Below are 12862 nucleotides of genomic sequence, written 5' to 3'. Positions count from 1 at the left end.
TGGTAGAGCTTTTGTGTAACATAGCTGTCTTCCTATTTTTGCTCTGCAAAGGAGATTTATGCACCTGTAATTGGAAGCACAGCTTCTGGAGATATATAGAATGGGTGTCATGCCTAGCAGACTAAACCGATGAATTCTAAAGCCTGGTCTTGCTAACTTAACCAGTGGACTTTTCCTTCTTGTTTCTGCTGAGACAAAGCTCAGTTATTGAAGCAGAATGGAGGTAAGATGGAAAAGGTGATTCACTAAAGCAATGACCTTGCTTGTTATTATAATAAATAGGTCCTATAAAGTATTTTAAAGATAATACATTTATTAGGACCAACTAGAGTATCATGAACTTGGGCTGGATGTTGTGCGGTACAGGAGAAGCCCAATATTGGAGGCTAAAACTCTCCAGACTACAAAAGCAGAATAATGGAATACATTCTTTGCTAGCTATAAAATGATTTCGAAATGTGAAGGCTGCTGGGATAGAAACAGTGCTCTCCCCCCCCCCCCGAATTGTTTTGTTTAACAAATTGCCAGGAGCCGTGTGTAGAGAAGCAAGCTAGTCACTATCACACAGATTCAGTTTACCTGGAAGAACAATGCCTGATAAGCTAACTCATTTGTGTATAAGTTATTTATTCAGCCACAGAACTAGTTTCTGAAGGCAGGGAGGGGGGTGGAGAATGAGGACTGAGCAATGTCTCCGGCTCTTCCACATCATCTGGGAGTCCCTCTTCAGTCTTGCGTTTTTCCAGCTTTGTTATCAGCTCTAAAAAAAACAAAAGACCAAATATGGGTGAAGATTCATAACACAAAAGGTCCAAGTCACAAAAAACGAGTGGAAAACCCCTTTCTTTGGTGTTCACACACTGAATATAAATAATTCCAGCCCACAGGATGACGGGAGAAGCAACACTAACTAAAGTGCTCTTTTGCTTCCAACAGGATAGGCAAGTTTTCCTCAACCCTAGAGGCCTTATTTTAATTAGTTACAAATATTTAAATTCATTTGAGTTGAGGGTAAAATTTACAGTAAGAGCCTCTGGTTTCTCTCCACCTCCACCCTTCAGGGTGAGGCATCTGTTGAAAAACACTTACTGCTAAGACAAACTACTGTGGTGGGGGAGCTACCTCTTGAGAAGTTTGTAGAACTTGTTGAGAAACAACTTCCTTCTAAAGGGAAGAGCATATTATGAAATCCTACTTTGGGATAAAGTTCCCCTTTGAAGTGGGCAAATAGCCAAGGCCAGTACACGCACCACCCCACTTGGAACATTGGTCTGCCTCAAAGGTTACTTGCTCAGGACAGATTGGTTTTTTACAGGAGAATTTCCACCTGACCTTCCCAGTTCAGTCATTGATTCCCTCTAGATTAGGATAGATCATTTAAGTGTGAGGCAGGTGGCAGCGGTGTTGAAAAAACGTCTCGCTTTAGTTGCAACAACAACATTTAAAGGGATAATTCACAGTGGTGGTAGAGAACCTAATTAGGCCCGCAAGTCTGTTTCGGGCAAATCACACTTTTCCTTGAGTCTGACACAAAGTGCAGGGAACCTTAAATCATGGCTGCAAAGGAATAATGCTTTGCAACTGGAATTTGGTGCTTTTTGAATCTGGCACCCTGCATGGCAGCAGAGAGTGGCCCCAAATTCGAAATGCACCAAATTATAAAGCCATGGTTGCAAAGCATGACTCAGGAATGCATTCCTGATTTTGTTTCTTTGCAAAGTGCAGCTTGAAGTTGAAAACCCCTGATGCCAAGGGACTGAAAGATGGGGGAGGCCACCCATCTATCAAAGTGGATCACAGAAGGGTGGCCCCTTTGAAATCTGGCCGTGCAGTCACTTTCAGCTTAGAACCAGGGAACCTGAGGGGCTGCTAACCTGTATATTTTCTGTTGAGGGATTAATGTGGACGCCTCTGCCATTACCTGGGAAATTATGCATAATGCCTATCCATTACAAAACTTCTAAATGGCCTCTATTCATCCAACGTGTAATTTCGCTGTAGCACGGTCAGAATAATACACCTTTCTACCCTGCGCGCACCCACAATGTGACATAATCCAGCACAAGCTAGAGTACCTTTGGCTGGGTTGAAGACGCCATTTGTTTGCTTGTCACATACGTAACATCGCTGAGACTTCCGATAATGCTGCAGGGCACATCTCTCACAGAAGTAATGTTTACACCTGAAAAAGCATAAAGCAAAGATAGTCAGCTCCAGCAGCTTTCTAGCAGAATGTCTTATTTTATATTTTTGCCCCACTTTTTGAGGTTGATTTTGTCTCAACTTCAAACAGCCATACACTGAGAACACCGCTATTGTGACTGGTTGATGCCAACGGAGTTTGCAGGATGTTAACTCCATGCCCCTAGGGACGCGGGTGGCACTGTGGGTTAAACCACAGAGCCTAGGACTTGCCAATCAGAAGGTCAGCGGTTCAAATCCCCGTGACGGGGTGAGCTCCTGTTGCTCAGTCCCTGCTTCTGCCAACCTAGCAGTTCGAAAGCACATCAAAGTGCAAGTAGATAAATAGGTACCGCTCTGGCGGGAAGGTAAACGGTGTTTCCGTGTGGCTGCTCTGGTTCGCCAGAAGCGGTGTAGTCATGCTGGCCACATGACCCGGAAGCTGTACACCGGCTCCCTCGGCCAATAAAACGAGATGAGCACCGCAACCCCAGAGTCTGTCACGACTGGACCTTTACCTTTTAACTCCATTCCCCAATACAAAGAAGTGTTTTTTTCTGCACTTTTATAGAACTGCAGAATGCTGGCACCCCAGCCAAGATCCTCACTGTGCGTCGTTGCCACATTTCTTATTTCATTTTTAAAGTCCCCCGCATAGCTCTGTGTGGAAAGCTTCCAAGTTTAAACAAAAGGAGCGTCTGGATCCTCCAGCCATCTTACTTGGTCACCACAGGATTCTTGAAGGAGCTTCTGCAAATGAAGCACTTGAAAGGCAGTTCTTCGTCGTCACTGCTCACCTCGTAGTTTTCATCATCTGCTCAAAAGAAAGAAGTATTTTCTTGGTTCTGCTGCTAACTATAACGGGATGTGACTTAACTCCTGCCCACCCTGTGTGGGAAGCTGTATTGCCAAGAATAGGCAAGCCTTCAACATCTAGGCTCCTTTGAAGCCACCAGCACATAGGATGAAAATATTAGGTTTAATGAGCTTATTAAACTGCCCACTCAAACCATCTGCTCCTGTTCTCCTCCCTGCCTCCCGCCCACCCTTTTCTATTAACAGACAGAGAAAGGAGGGGTGCCTTTGCTCCAGCCGTTTAACTAGGCAGATGCCTGGTTCTCAGTACTCTCACAGGCTATCGTAAAAGCACAATGCTACTGGATATCTTCCAAGTTTTTACAACAGAAGAGGCCCCACAAAGATCTATGGGGGGGTTGTACAAAGAGAAGGCAACCCGTGACCCATGAGCCTTAATGCATGAAATCTTAAGGAGAACTCTACAAATTGCCCATCTGAACAGCACCACTGCCATGACGTAAGTACCAACAAGTAGCAGGAAGGCAACACAGAAAGGAAGCCAGCTTGTATTGCAGTCTTTGCATTTTTAATCAACTAAATGATCTTACAAGAAACTCACACCAGCTCAAAACAACTGCTATAATCTTTTCATTCAAAGAAGAAAAACAGCTGCTACTACAATACATGGATTGTTCCTCACTTTTTCCGATTTAATCTCTCACATGCAGTTTGAAACATCAGAAAAGCATTAGTTAAAACTTGAGCGGTGACTGAAAAGCTTGCAGATCAAAAGGAGAAAAACAAATACTTATATCATACTTTGTTTGTAGTCTGGTATTGCTTGCTAATTCTGATTAGCAAATATCACTTGTCACAGACACTCCTTCAAAGTGACTTATCCACCTCTCTGCATAGCAACACTTAACGTATGCTAAATCACCCAAACAAGTTAAAAGGCTGCCTGACCCTCAATTATCCATTTACTTTTTAATCTTTTGAGGAGCTTTTGAACTAGAAGGGGCAATTCTGTTATGCTTTCTCCTGGTGTTGGGCACCCAACTTGAATAAATGAATCTTTATTTGCATCAGCCATCAGCCATAGCAATAAAACAACAATACCATATACAAAGAAAAGGAATAAAAAGTGAATTATATAAAATACATTTTAGGGTTTTGAATCAATAGTCAAATAGTGGATCTTATTCCGATTGCCCCAGCTAAAAACCTTGCAACCTTTGCTGTCATCTGCTCATCTTGATCTGGCAAGAGAGAGGACACTGTGGCAGTGCTTGGGTGACCTGGAATGGCACCCAGCTTCCCATCAAACCCAGGCACCATGGCCAGCCATCAGGTTCCCCAGCCTTGTGTTTTATACCAAAGTTCTAGGAGGAAAGCAAGCAGGTGCTGAGGACAAAGCAGGTCAGGAAGGCTAATCCCCGAGGGATAATTTTCCTGATGTCCTCAAAATCAGTATCAAAGTTAGACAAAACACGTAAGCATACTTGATAGCATTTAATGATAAAGCTTCAAAATTTGTCTCTAAGTCATGCACCCAGTTTATTCTCCAATGCAGCCCAAAGGTAGTATCGATCTTGCCCTCTACACCTCTAAATTTTGTGCCATGCAAATCTGAAAGGCCTAATTTCCTAGTCCCTCATTCAAACATCTTAAGCTGAACAACTGCAGGCAAGAGAACAAGGATTGCTCAACATACCATTAACTCCATAGCGTCCCTCATCCAATTCTCGTTCAATCTGCCAGCCATGCTTGTAGTCCGATCGGTCATGGAGGAATTTGCAGCTGTCTATCGGAAAAGCAAACCAATACAACGTGTGAGCATTTGTCAGTGATTTCCGTCTTGCTGCCAACTTCCCCTACGTTTATGGAGATGCACAATCTTAGGCAGGTATCACACAGATCCACTATTAGGAAAGTATATGAAACAGCCATTCACCTCCAAATCCACAAAACCCAGTTTCCTTGTAATCCTTGCAGATGTCAGGTTGGTAGTCCCATCGCACAGTGGCCCTGAGATGCTCTGGGGCTCGTATGGGTCCCTTCCTGAAATGAAAAAGAAAAGCCTTAAAACAGCAGAAGGAGATTTTCTTGAACAAGGAGAGGTTCAAGTGCTAGTTAGATGGGGAATGGAGAGGTTTTTTTAAGTAGGAAGATTTGAAGAACAAATCTGATAAAGAGAAAGGTGGTTTCACATGATATTTCAAAACCTGTTTAACACTGGCTTTTTTAAAAATCTGGAATTTTCAGGAAATCTATTTCGGTCATCCTGCTATATTTTGGTGGTATTTATTGCTGGCATGTCAACTGCATGTACTTCTTAGAACAAAGAGAGCATTCTGGGATGCATAGAGATATGCATGTTGACTCACCACAATACTGCAAATCTATTAAGAACAACTACAGTGGTACCTCGGGTTACATACGCTTCAGGTTACATACGCTTCAGGTTACAGACTCCACTAACCCAGAAATAGTACCTCGGGTTAAGAACTTTGCTTCAGGATGAGAACAGAAATCGTGCTCCGGCGGCACGGCAGCAGCAGGAGGCCCCATTAGCTAAAGTGGTGCTTCAAGGTTAAGAACAGTTTCAGGTTAAGAACGGACCTCCGGAACAAATTAAGTACTTAACCCGAGGTACCACTGTATACATCTTGGCTGTGAGACTTGCTCCCTGCTTTGCATACCTTTTCCCACCTGGCCTGGGAGGGTGGGGCCCTGACTGACTTGAGCTACAAAAAGCTGAGGTGTTGATCAGATTCTTGCGTTGAGGAACTGTTTAGTTGGGCTTTGATGGGAGCGGGGTTGTTGCTGTTACTGATATTTTTTGTACCTCTATTTTTAGATCTTATTATGATTTTATTATGATGATTTAATGTGGAAACTCTTCAATTTGGTTGTGTACTTTTTTCTGTATTTTATTTATTGTGACTGTTTTTGTTATTTGTAATTAAGTGCCATATTTTTTGCTCTATAAGACGCACCAGATCACAAGACGCACCTAGTTTTTGGAGGAGGAAAACAAGAAAAAAAAAATTCTGAATCTCAGAAGCCAGAACAGCAAGAGGGATTGCTGCGCAGTGAAAGCAGCAATCCCTCTTGTTGTTCTGGCTTCTGGGATAGCTGTGCAGCCTGCATTCACTCCATAAGACGCACACACATTTCCCCTTAATTTTAGGAGGGAAAAAGTGAGTCTTATAGAGCAAAAAATACGGTAATTTTTTCATGTTGTAAGCTGTCTTGAGCACCATTTTAACAATGGAAAAGTGCCATACAAATTAAATCATGTATGTGCAGTGTAAGCTGAGAATTTCTCAATACCATAAGCAACTTAGAAATAGGAGCAGGATTTGCAATTGGAAAAATACAATGTTAGAAACATTAGCCAGCTGGATTTTTCTCAGGCACAAAATTCACATAGAGCCACCGTGCTGCAAAATGTTTTTCTTTGAGGATAAGTTTCATGCTTTCCTGCCTTACCTTACCATGCCTGAAGAAGCATTCCCCATGGACGTATCCTTTGGCTTCACATACTTTTGGTAATTATTGATCCCACGGTAAATCTTATCGTCTTCCTTCCCTTCAAGTTCCTGAACAGAGACAGGGAGGAAAAACCACATCAGCAAAACAGCTTGGTTGACACCAGCTTGCTCACATGAAACCAGCTCAATTCCCACATACTAAGAAGAGCACTGGTGAAATACAGAACAGAGATGAGACCAGACAGCAGCAGGAAACAGAAACAAGAATAGTACTGAATATTTAAAAATAAATATGTAAGGCCTGGAGGAGGAAATCTGTGAAGGGAATAGGAAGAGGATGGCTGTGATACAAGTGGCCAGAAAGATTATGCTAGCAGCAGTCTCTTGGGGGGAAATAAGGAAGAGGTGCAAAATAAAAATGAGAAATGCCACTAAGAAACTCTTGTTCATTTCTTGAAGGTGTATGAAAACTTGTAGTAAAGGAAGGAACCTTTAAACGGTAAAGAGATTCACCTTCTGTATTTGCTGGCTGCGTTCAAAAATGGCTTGTGCATCTTTCTCTTTCTCTGTGTCCAGCTCATATACAGCTGTTGCACCCATGTCCTCCGGACCCACAGGTTTCTAAGATACAAGAATGTTGTCAGTAGGGCAGCATGAGAAGTGAACAATATTAAGCTAGCATTAGACTGTTACTGGAATTAGCAGTTATTCTAGTGATTCATTCAAACAGATGCATGCTCTCTCTAATGCAGGGGTTGCCAGACTTCAGACTTGGAGGACCTGATATTATTATTATTATTACTATTATTAACCCAAGCACCCCTAACCAAAGTAAAGTAGTGCTTGGGAGAGGGTGGAGCCAATTGCTGCTGCACCTTATGAGCCTGTCACTGGGATAACCTACAAAGGCAAGTACATACCATCCCTGGGTTACTTCATAGAACTATAAAAATGGTCTGCAGATGTGTACAAAGGCCACCAGTTAATAGCTATATATTGCAGTTAAGGAAAATGGAAGCTGTGAAATCAGCTACTGGCACAGGAGGAATGACCGCTGGGAAAAGCGCAGAGTGAAGAAATGCCATGGTGCATCTGTAGCAGAATAATTAGACACCTTCACCTGCCCCAGCATGTCTCTCCCGCATCAGTCTCTACAGCCGCAACAGGCGCTGCAACCTTCGAAGACTTAACCTCACTCCCAAAGAGGCACTCCATTGGCACTCCATTGTTGAAAACGACAGATGCCAGCAGGGAAGCCATGGAAGATTCACACACATACCCTTGCAATTTTACTTGCTATTATTCAAGTGCTTGGCATCAGAAACTCTTGCCAATAAGCTGTGCATCACCTAACGTTGGTTTTGCACACTTTAAACACTCGTACCGCAGATCTTGTAGACTTATATGCAACTCCAATTCTTTTAGACTTGCCCTCGTCATCACTACTGCTGGACGCGTATGAGGTGTGGTCTTTCATGCTTTTCTTGGTCTAGAAGATGGGAAAATCAGTGGGAGTTAACTAAGAAACATTCAAGAGGGGACGTATTCATGGGCACTTGGGGAAACTGCATCACCTTCTGAATCATGGGGTTGGAAACTTCCTTGCGTCTCTCCTTCCTGACCACCGTGCTGCCTTCATCACTGCTGCTCCCTGTTGGGTGGATGGACACAAGCATTATCAAAGTACTAAAACAGATTAATATTGGCAGGCTGCATCTCCCATGAAAGACCTTGTTTGGCTACAGGGCCCTCCCACCGCACTGCAATAAGTTTATGATCCTATGAACCAAGGTAGCCAGCTGCTACCTTGCCTTACTTTTGTTCCTAAACAACAGATTCAGAAGAAGCCTGCTAGCTCTCTTTCTTATGGCTACATATATTTTTCATTTTTTAAAAAAGGTAATAGGAGATTATGCAAATAGCAATGTTATCCAATAGGATCTGGTGACAATATACATAGTCCATATACAATTATAGACCACTGTTGAACAAACAAGAGACATAAAATAAAACCAAAATAAATGAACCACAGGTACCTGGATGTGTGGAAGTCAGGGACTAGAACTTTTTTTAACATGGTCATAGTGGTTAAACAAGACATTTACAACCTACAAAACACTATTCAGAAGCCGGTCAGGTGTTTTTTTAAAAACGTATTAGTTTCCCCCCTTTTAATGTATCTGTACAGTATTAGTTTCCCCCCCCCCCTTTTAATGTATCTGTACAGTATATGTGTTTGAGGGGGTGTTTGTCCCTTTGTTTTGGTAGGTTGTTAAGTTGCTTTGGGCTGCCCTGGGAAAGATAAAAGAATTCAACAAGTAAAAAAACAAGCCAGTCATTAAAAAAGCAAACACGGACAAAAATTGTGTGCGTGTGTGACACACGGATATCCCATGCAAATAATTGCAATAAAAACAGTTCTCCGAGCGATTTTCAATGGCAGCCCCATCATGACAACAAGGAAGCTTAGCCTAACTGCCGCCCCTTGGTCCACCCACCCCCAGCGCCGACCGGCTGGCTCTCTCACCGGGTTCCTGGTCGCTGCCCGGCCTTTTGCGCTGGCCCCTCCCGGGCGCGGGGCGACGCTTCTTGAAGAGGAAGCTGCAAACGGGCTGAGGGGCCGCCATCGCAAGTACGAAGCCTCACCGGAAGCGGAAGAGCTGAGATACCTCTCTATCCCCTCCTCCCGGACAGCGGTTCTACCTGGGCGTACGGACAGTGAGGCGACGCTCTACCGCTCGTCAGCTCTATCGTTGTGACGTAGTGGAATGTGATTGTTATGATTTTTTAAAGTAGACTCGCACGTAACTGAGAGCTTCCGAGTTCGCTTCGCGATCCTTCCCGCTTCTCCTCCGCTTTGTCCCCGGATTTCAAGGCTTGCCGCGATGGAGGGAGGGGAAGGGGAAGGGGATGTTCCTTCTTTACCCCTCACTTAAAAAGGAAAAGAGAGAAGAATATAGCAATAAATACACGATTCTCTGCTCCTTTAAACTATGGGTCATGTGGGAGAAATCTAGTCGTTCTGAAGTTTTCTAACATTTAAACATGTTTTTAACAGATCTTTACCCTGACATTGACAAACCTAGACAGCATCTTAAAAAGCAGAGAAATCACCTTGCCAACAAAGGTCCGTATAGTAAAAGCTATGGTTTTCCCAGTAGTGATGTATGGAAGTGGGAGCTGGACAATAAAGAAGGTTGATCGCCGAAGAATGGATGCTTTTGAATTATGGTGCTGGAGGAGACTCTTGAGAGTCCCGTGGTCTGCAAGAAGATCAGACCTCTCCATTCTGAAGGAAATCAGCCCTGGGTGCTCACTGGAAGGACAGATCCTGAAGCTGAGGCTCCAATACTTTGGCCACCTCATGAGAAGAGAAGACTCCCTGGAAAAGACCCTGAGGGAACAAGGAGAAGGGGACGACAGAGGACGAGATGGTTGGACAGTGTTCTCGAAGCTACCAGCATGAGTTTGACCAGACTGCGGGAGGCAGTGGAAGACAGAAGTGCCTGGCATGCTCTGGTCCATGGGGTCACGAAGAGTCGGACACGACTACACCCTGACATTAAGGGTCTCATACTCTACCAACTGAGATATCCAAGTCAATAGTATATCTATCTCTTTATAGTTTTAATTCTATCAATGCTTTTTTTATTATCGTTTTTTCTATGTTTTTAGCTGTTCCTATTTTTACCTGGAATCCACCTTGAGTCCCATCAGGGGAAAAGGTGGGACAACAATTATTATTACTATGATTGTGCATTGCATCTCATACTGATGGATGGAGCAAAAGCTTTCTGTTGTTTTTTTATAATATTTATTAAGGGTTTTTTAATTACAACACAAAAACAAAACATACAAAAATATCACATTTTATAACGTATTTTCTTATCCTCTTTGGACTTCCTCACATCTCCCGCTCCTACGTTCCAAAATTATAAAAAATTAGTCCAGCAAATTACCAGCTTTGAAGTGTAAATAAAGTAATATAGAGCATGTTGGCACGTACTTTTCATCATTCCGCTGTGCACTGGACACTGCTTATCTCCAACATTTGGTTATGGGCCCAGAAAAACGCAGTGTTTTGAGAATGGACTCCAGAAGTCGGGCTCCTGGCAAAGGAACAAAGGAGCAAAGAATTGGAGTGCCGGCAAAGGATCGGAATGCAGAGGGCCGGATCGGACGATATCTCTGCGCGTCAAGATGATTTGATGAGGTATGTGCTACAGCTCCGGGCAGCCTGCCAGCTTCTAATTAATGGCTTTATGGCTGGACTTTGAACTTTTATAGCCGGTTTTGCCGTGGCACAGGCAAAAGGCTAGAAGGATAAATTTTTCCTATGCTGGGGGAAATCGAAAGTAAAGCAGCTGCAGCAGTGTCGCAGCATGAATTTAAGACAGCAGAGAGAACTTTCACTTTTGAACTTGCCTTTGGAATGAGGTTTTGAAGCAGCTGCAGATAAGCAAAGCAGTTAAGCAGAAAGGCACAGGTTCACAAAGCAGAGGCTGTTTTTGAATTTGCTTTTGGATTGAAGCAGCTGTACACAGACGCAGCATGTATAAAGCAGCCTGATTTAAAGCAGCAGAGATGACGCAGAAGGCTAATGCCTTAGTCATGATGGCTAGCTGCAGAAGGCTGGATGAGGCAAATGGGGAATTTGATGCCAATCAGCCAAATGCTCAACTCACAGTAGCCAGTGATACTGCCATGATTCTGAATGGAGCAGACCGCCAGGGTGATAGCTGCATGGGCAAGGGGGAGTCTTCACAGACGTCATCCCAGAGTGTAGTGGAACCACCAGATGGCGCCAAAGCTTTGAAGGCAGTGAAATGCTACACGTGTGGACGTCTAGGCCATATGAAGAGGGAATGCAGAAATCCCAGGGCCAAGACAGAGCAGCGCAGCGAAAGCTCATCGCGTGGAAAAGGCCGAGGCAAAGGCAAAGGTCCGGTGTCCAGGACAACGCAGCACAAGGCAATGGTCTCACGCTTCACTCCAAAGGTTGCAGAGGTCCAGAAGACGTCTAGATCTTTCTTCGTTGTTGATTCGGCTGCAACGCACCACATGTGCAACGATAAGCGACTGTTCGTGTCTTTTACACCGCAGGAAGGTGCGATTCACCAGGCGGATGACCACACAATTCCCAGTAAAGGCTACGGAACTGTTGTTCTTCACAGTTTGGACTTATCGATACAGGATGTGCTTTATGTGCCAGATGCCAAGCATAATCTGCTCAGCGTTGGACAGCTGAATGAGCGGAAAATTGACGTTTCCTTTAAGAACAAAAGGTGCATCATCACAAAGAAAAATGATTATGTATTGCATGCTGAATATGTTGATCGTTTGTATGTTTTGTATTTTGATGATGTTGTGCAGGATGACACTTGTTGCATTGCAGGTTCTAACAAAAGTTTGCATGCAGAATGTATTCACGATTTTCATCGAAAATTTGGTCATTTGCATTTTGAGGCAGTATCTAAAATGCCTGCCTTGGTTGAAGGTATGACTATTAAACCCTGCAGGTACCACATGAAGTGCAAGGCATGCGCAGCAAACAAGGTAAAAATGGCTGCGAAAGGTAAGGTGTCTAGTAGGCAAGCTACAGAACCATACCAGGTTGTTCATGCTGATTTGGTTGGACCACTAGCGCCCTCTTTGGGTGGAAACAGGTACTTCATGGTTCTCATTGATGCATTTTCCAGGTATATTTATGTGTACAATCTCAAGCAGAAATCAGAGGCTTTTCCAAGGTTCAAGGAATTCTGTGCTTGGTTGGGAAATGTGCATGGTAAGAAGGTAAAGACTCTTTTCAGTGATCGCGGGGGAGAATTCACTTCTCAGCAGTTTGAAGCTTTTCTGACTGAGAAAGGAATTCAACACGATTTGTCTAGTCCTCGTTCGCCATGGCAGAATGGACTTGCGGAACGAGCAAATCAGACATTGCTTCAAGGGTTAAAAACCTTGCTGCATGATGCCAATCTTCCAGAGAGTTATTGGGCCGAAGCTCTCTCATGTTTCACTTACAGTTATAATCGCAGGTTATCTTCAGCGATTGGTTGTACCCCCTATGAGAAGATGTTTGGCAAGAAGCCATACATCAAACACATGAAAATTTTTGGTTCTGACATGTGGGTTCACTCACCACAAAACTCCAAGTTAGACAAGCGTGGATTGCATGGTATCTTTCTAGGTTATCAGAAAGGGTCTTACAGAATAATGATGACTGACTCTAAGGAAATTAAGCTCACAAGAAGTGTTGAGTACAATGCCAAGTGGGGGGAGAATGTGGGAATTTTCCAATGTTATCCTGATGACAGTGATGAGACTGAGGATAGTCAAAAGCAACCGCAACAACCCACACCCACTGATGAAGGTTCTGATTCTGAGTC

The 12862-nt window shown here is 43.6% G+C and overlaps 1 protein-coding gene across 1 annotated transcript; it reads right to left on the bottom strand.

Moving 5' to 3' along the window:
* Window positions 1-610: 610 nt before the first annotated feature.
* Window positions 611-9402, bottom strand: LOC310830140 (E3 ubiquitin-protein ligase RNF113A-like). The gene is made up of 10 exons (XM_083709791.1): window positions 9004-9402; window positions 8051-8127; window positions 7861-7965; window positions 6990-7097; window positions 6475-6584; window positions 4934-5040; window positions 4694-4783; window positions 2902-2995; window positions 2076-2182; window positions 611-760 (listed from the first exon to the last, which is right to left on the bottom strand). The coding sequence occupies exons 1-10, from the start codon at window positions 9101-9103 to the stop codon at window positions 627-629; spliced, it is 1032 nt and encodes a 343-aa protein (XP_083565917.1). The 5' UTR covers window positions 9104-9402; the 3' UTR covers window positions 611-626.
* Window positions 9403-12862: the final 3460 nt, after the last annotated feature.

The sequence above is a fragment of the Podarcis gaigeae genome (assembly GCF_964106915.1).
Source record: "Podarcis gaigeae genome assembly, chromosome: 13".
NCBI classification, from domain to species: Eukaryota; Metazoa; Chordata; class Lepidosauria; order Squamata; family Lacertidae; genus Podarcis; species Podarcis gaigeae.
Note: the sequence above shows the minus strand (reverse complement) of the source record. Positions and strands in the feature narration are given on the sequence as shown.

Excerpts from the sequence above, each read along its gene's own strand:
- LOC310830140 (XM_083709791.1), bottom strand. The coding sequence starts at position 9,103 with ATGGCGGCCCCTCAGCCCGTTTGCAGCTTCCTCTTCAAGAAGCGTCGC. Across the intron at positions 7,098-7,860 it reads ATAAGTCTACAAGATCTGCG|AAACCTGTGGGTCCGGAGGA; the intron begins GTACGAGTGTTT and ends CTTGTATCTTAG. Across the intron at positions 2,996-4,693 it reads GGGACGCTATGGAGTTAATG|ATGATGAAAACTACGAGGTG; the intron begins GTATGTTGAGCA and ends TCTTTTGAGCAG.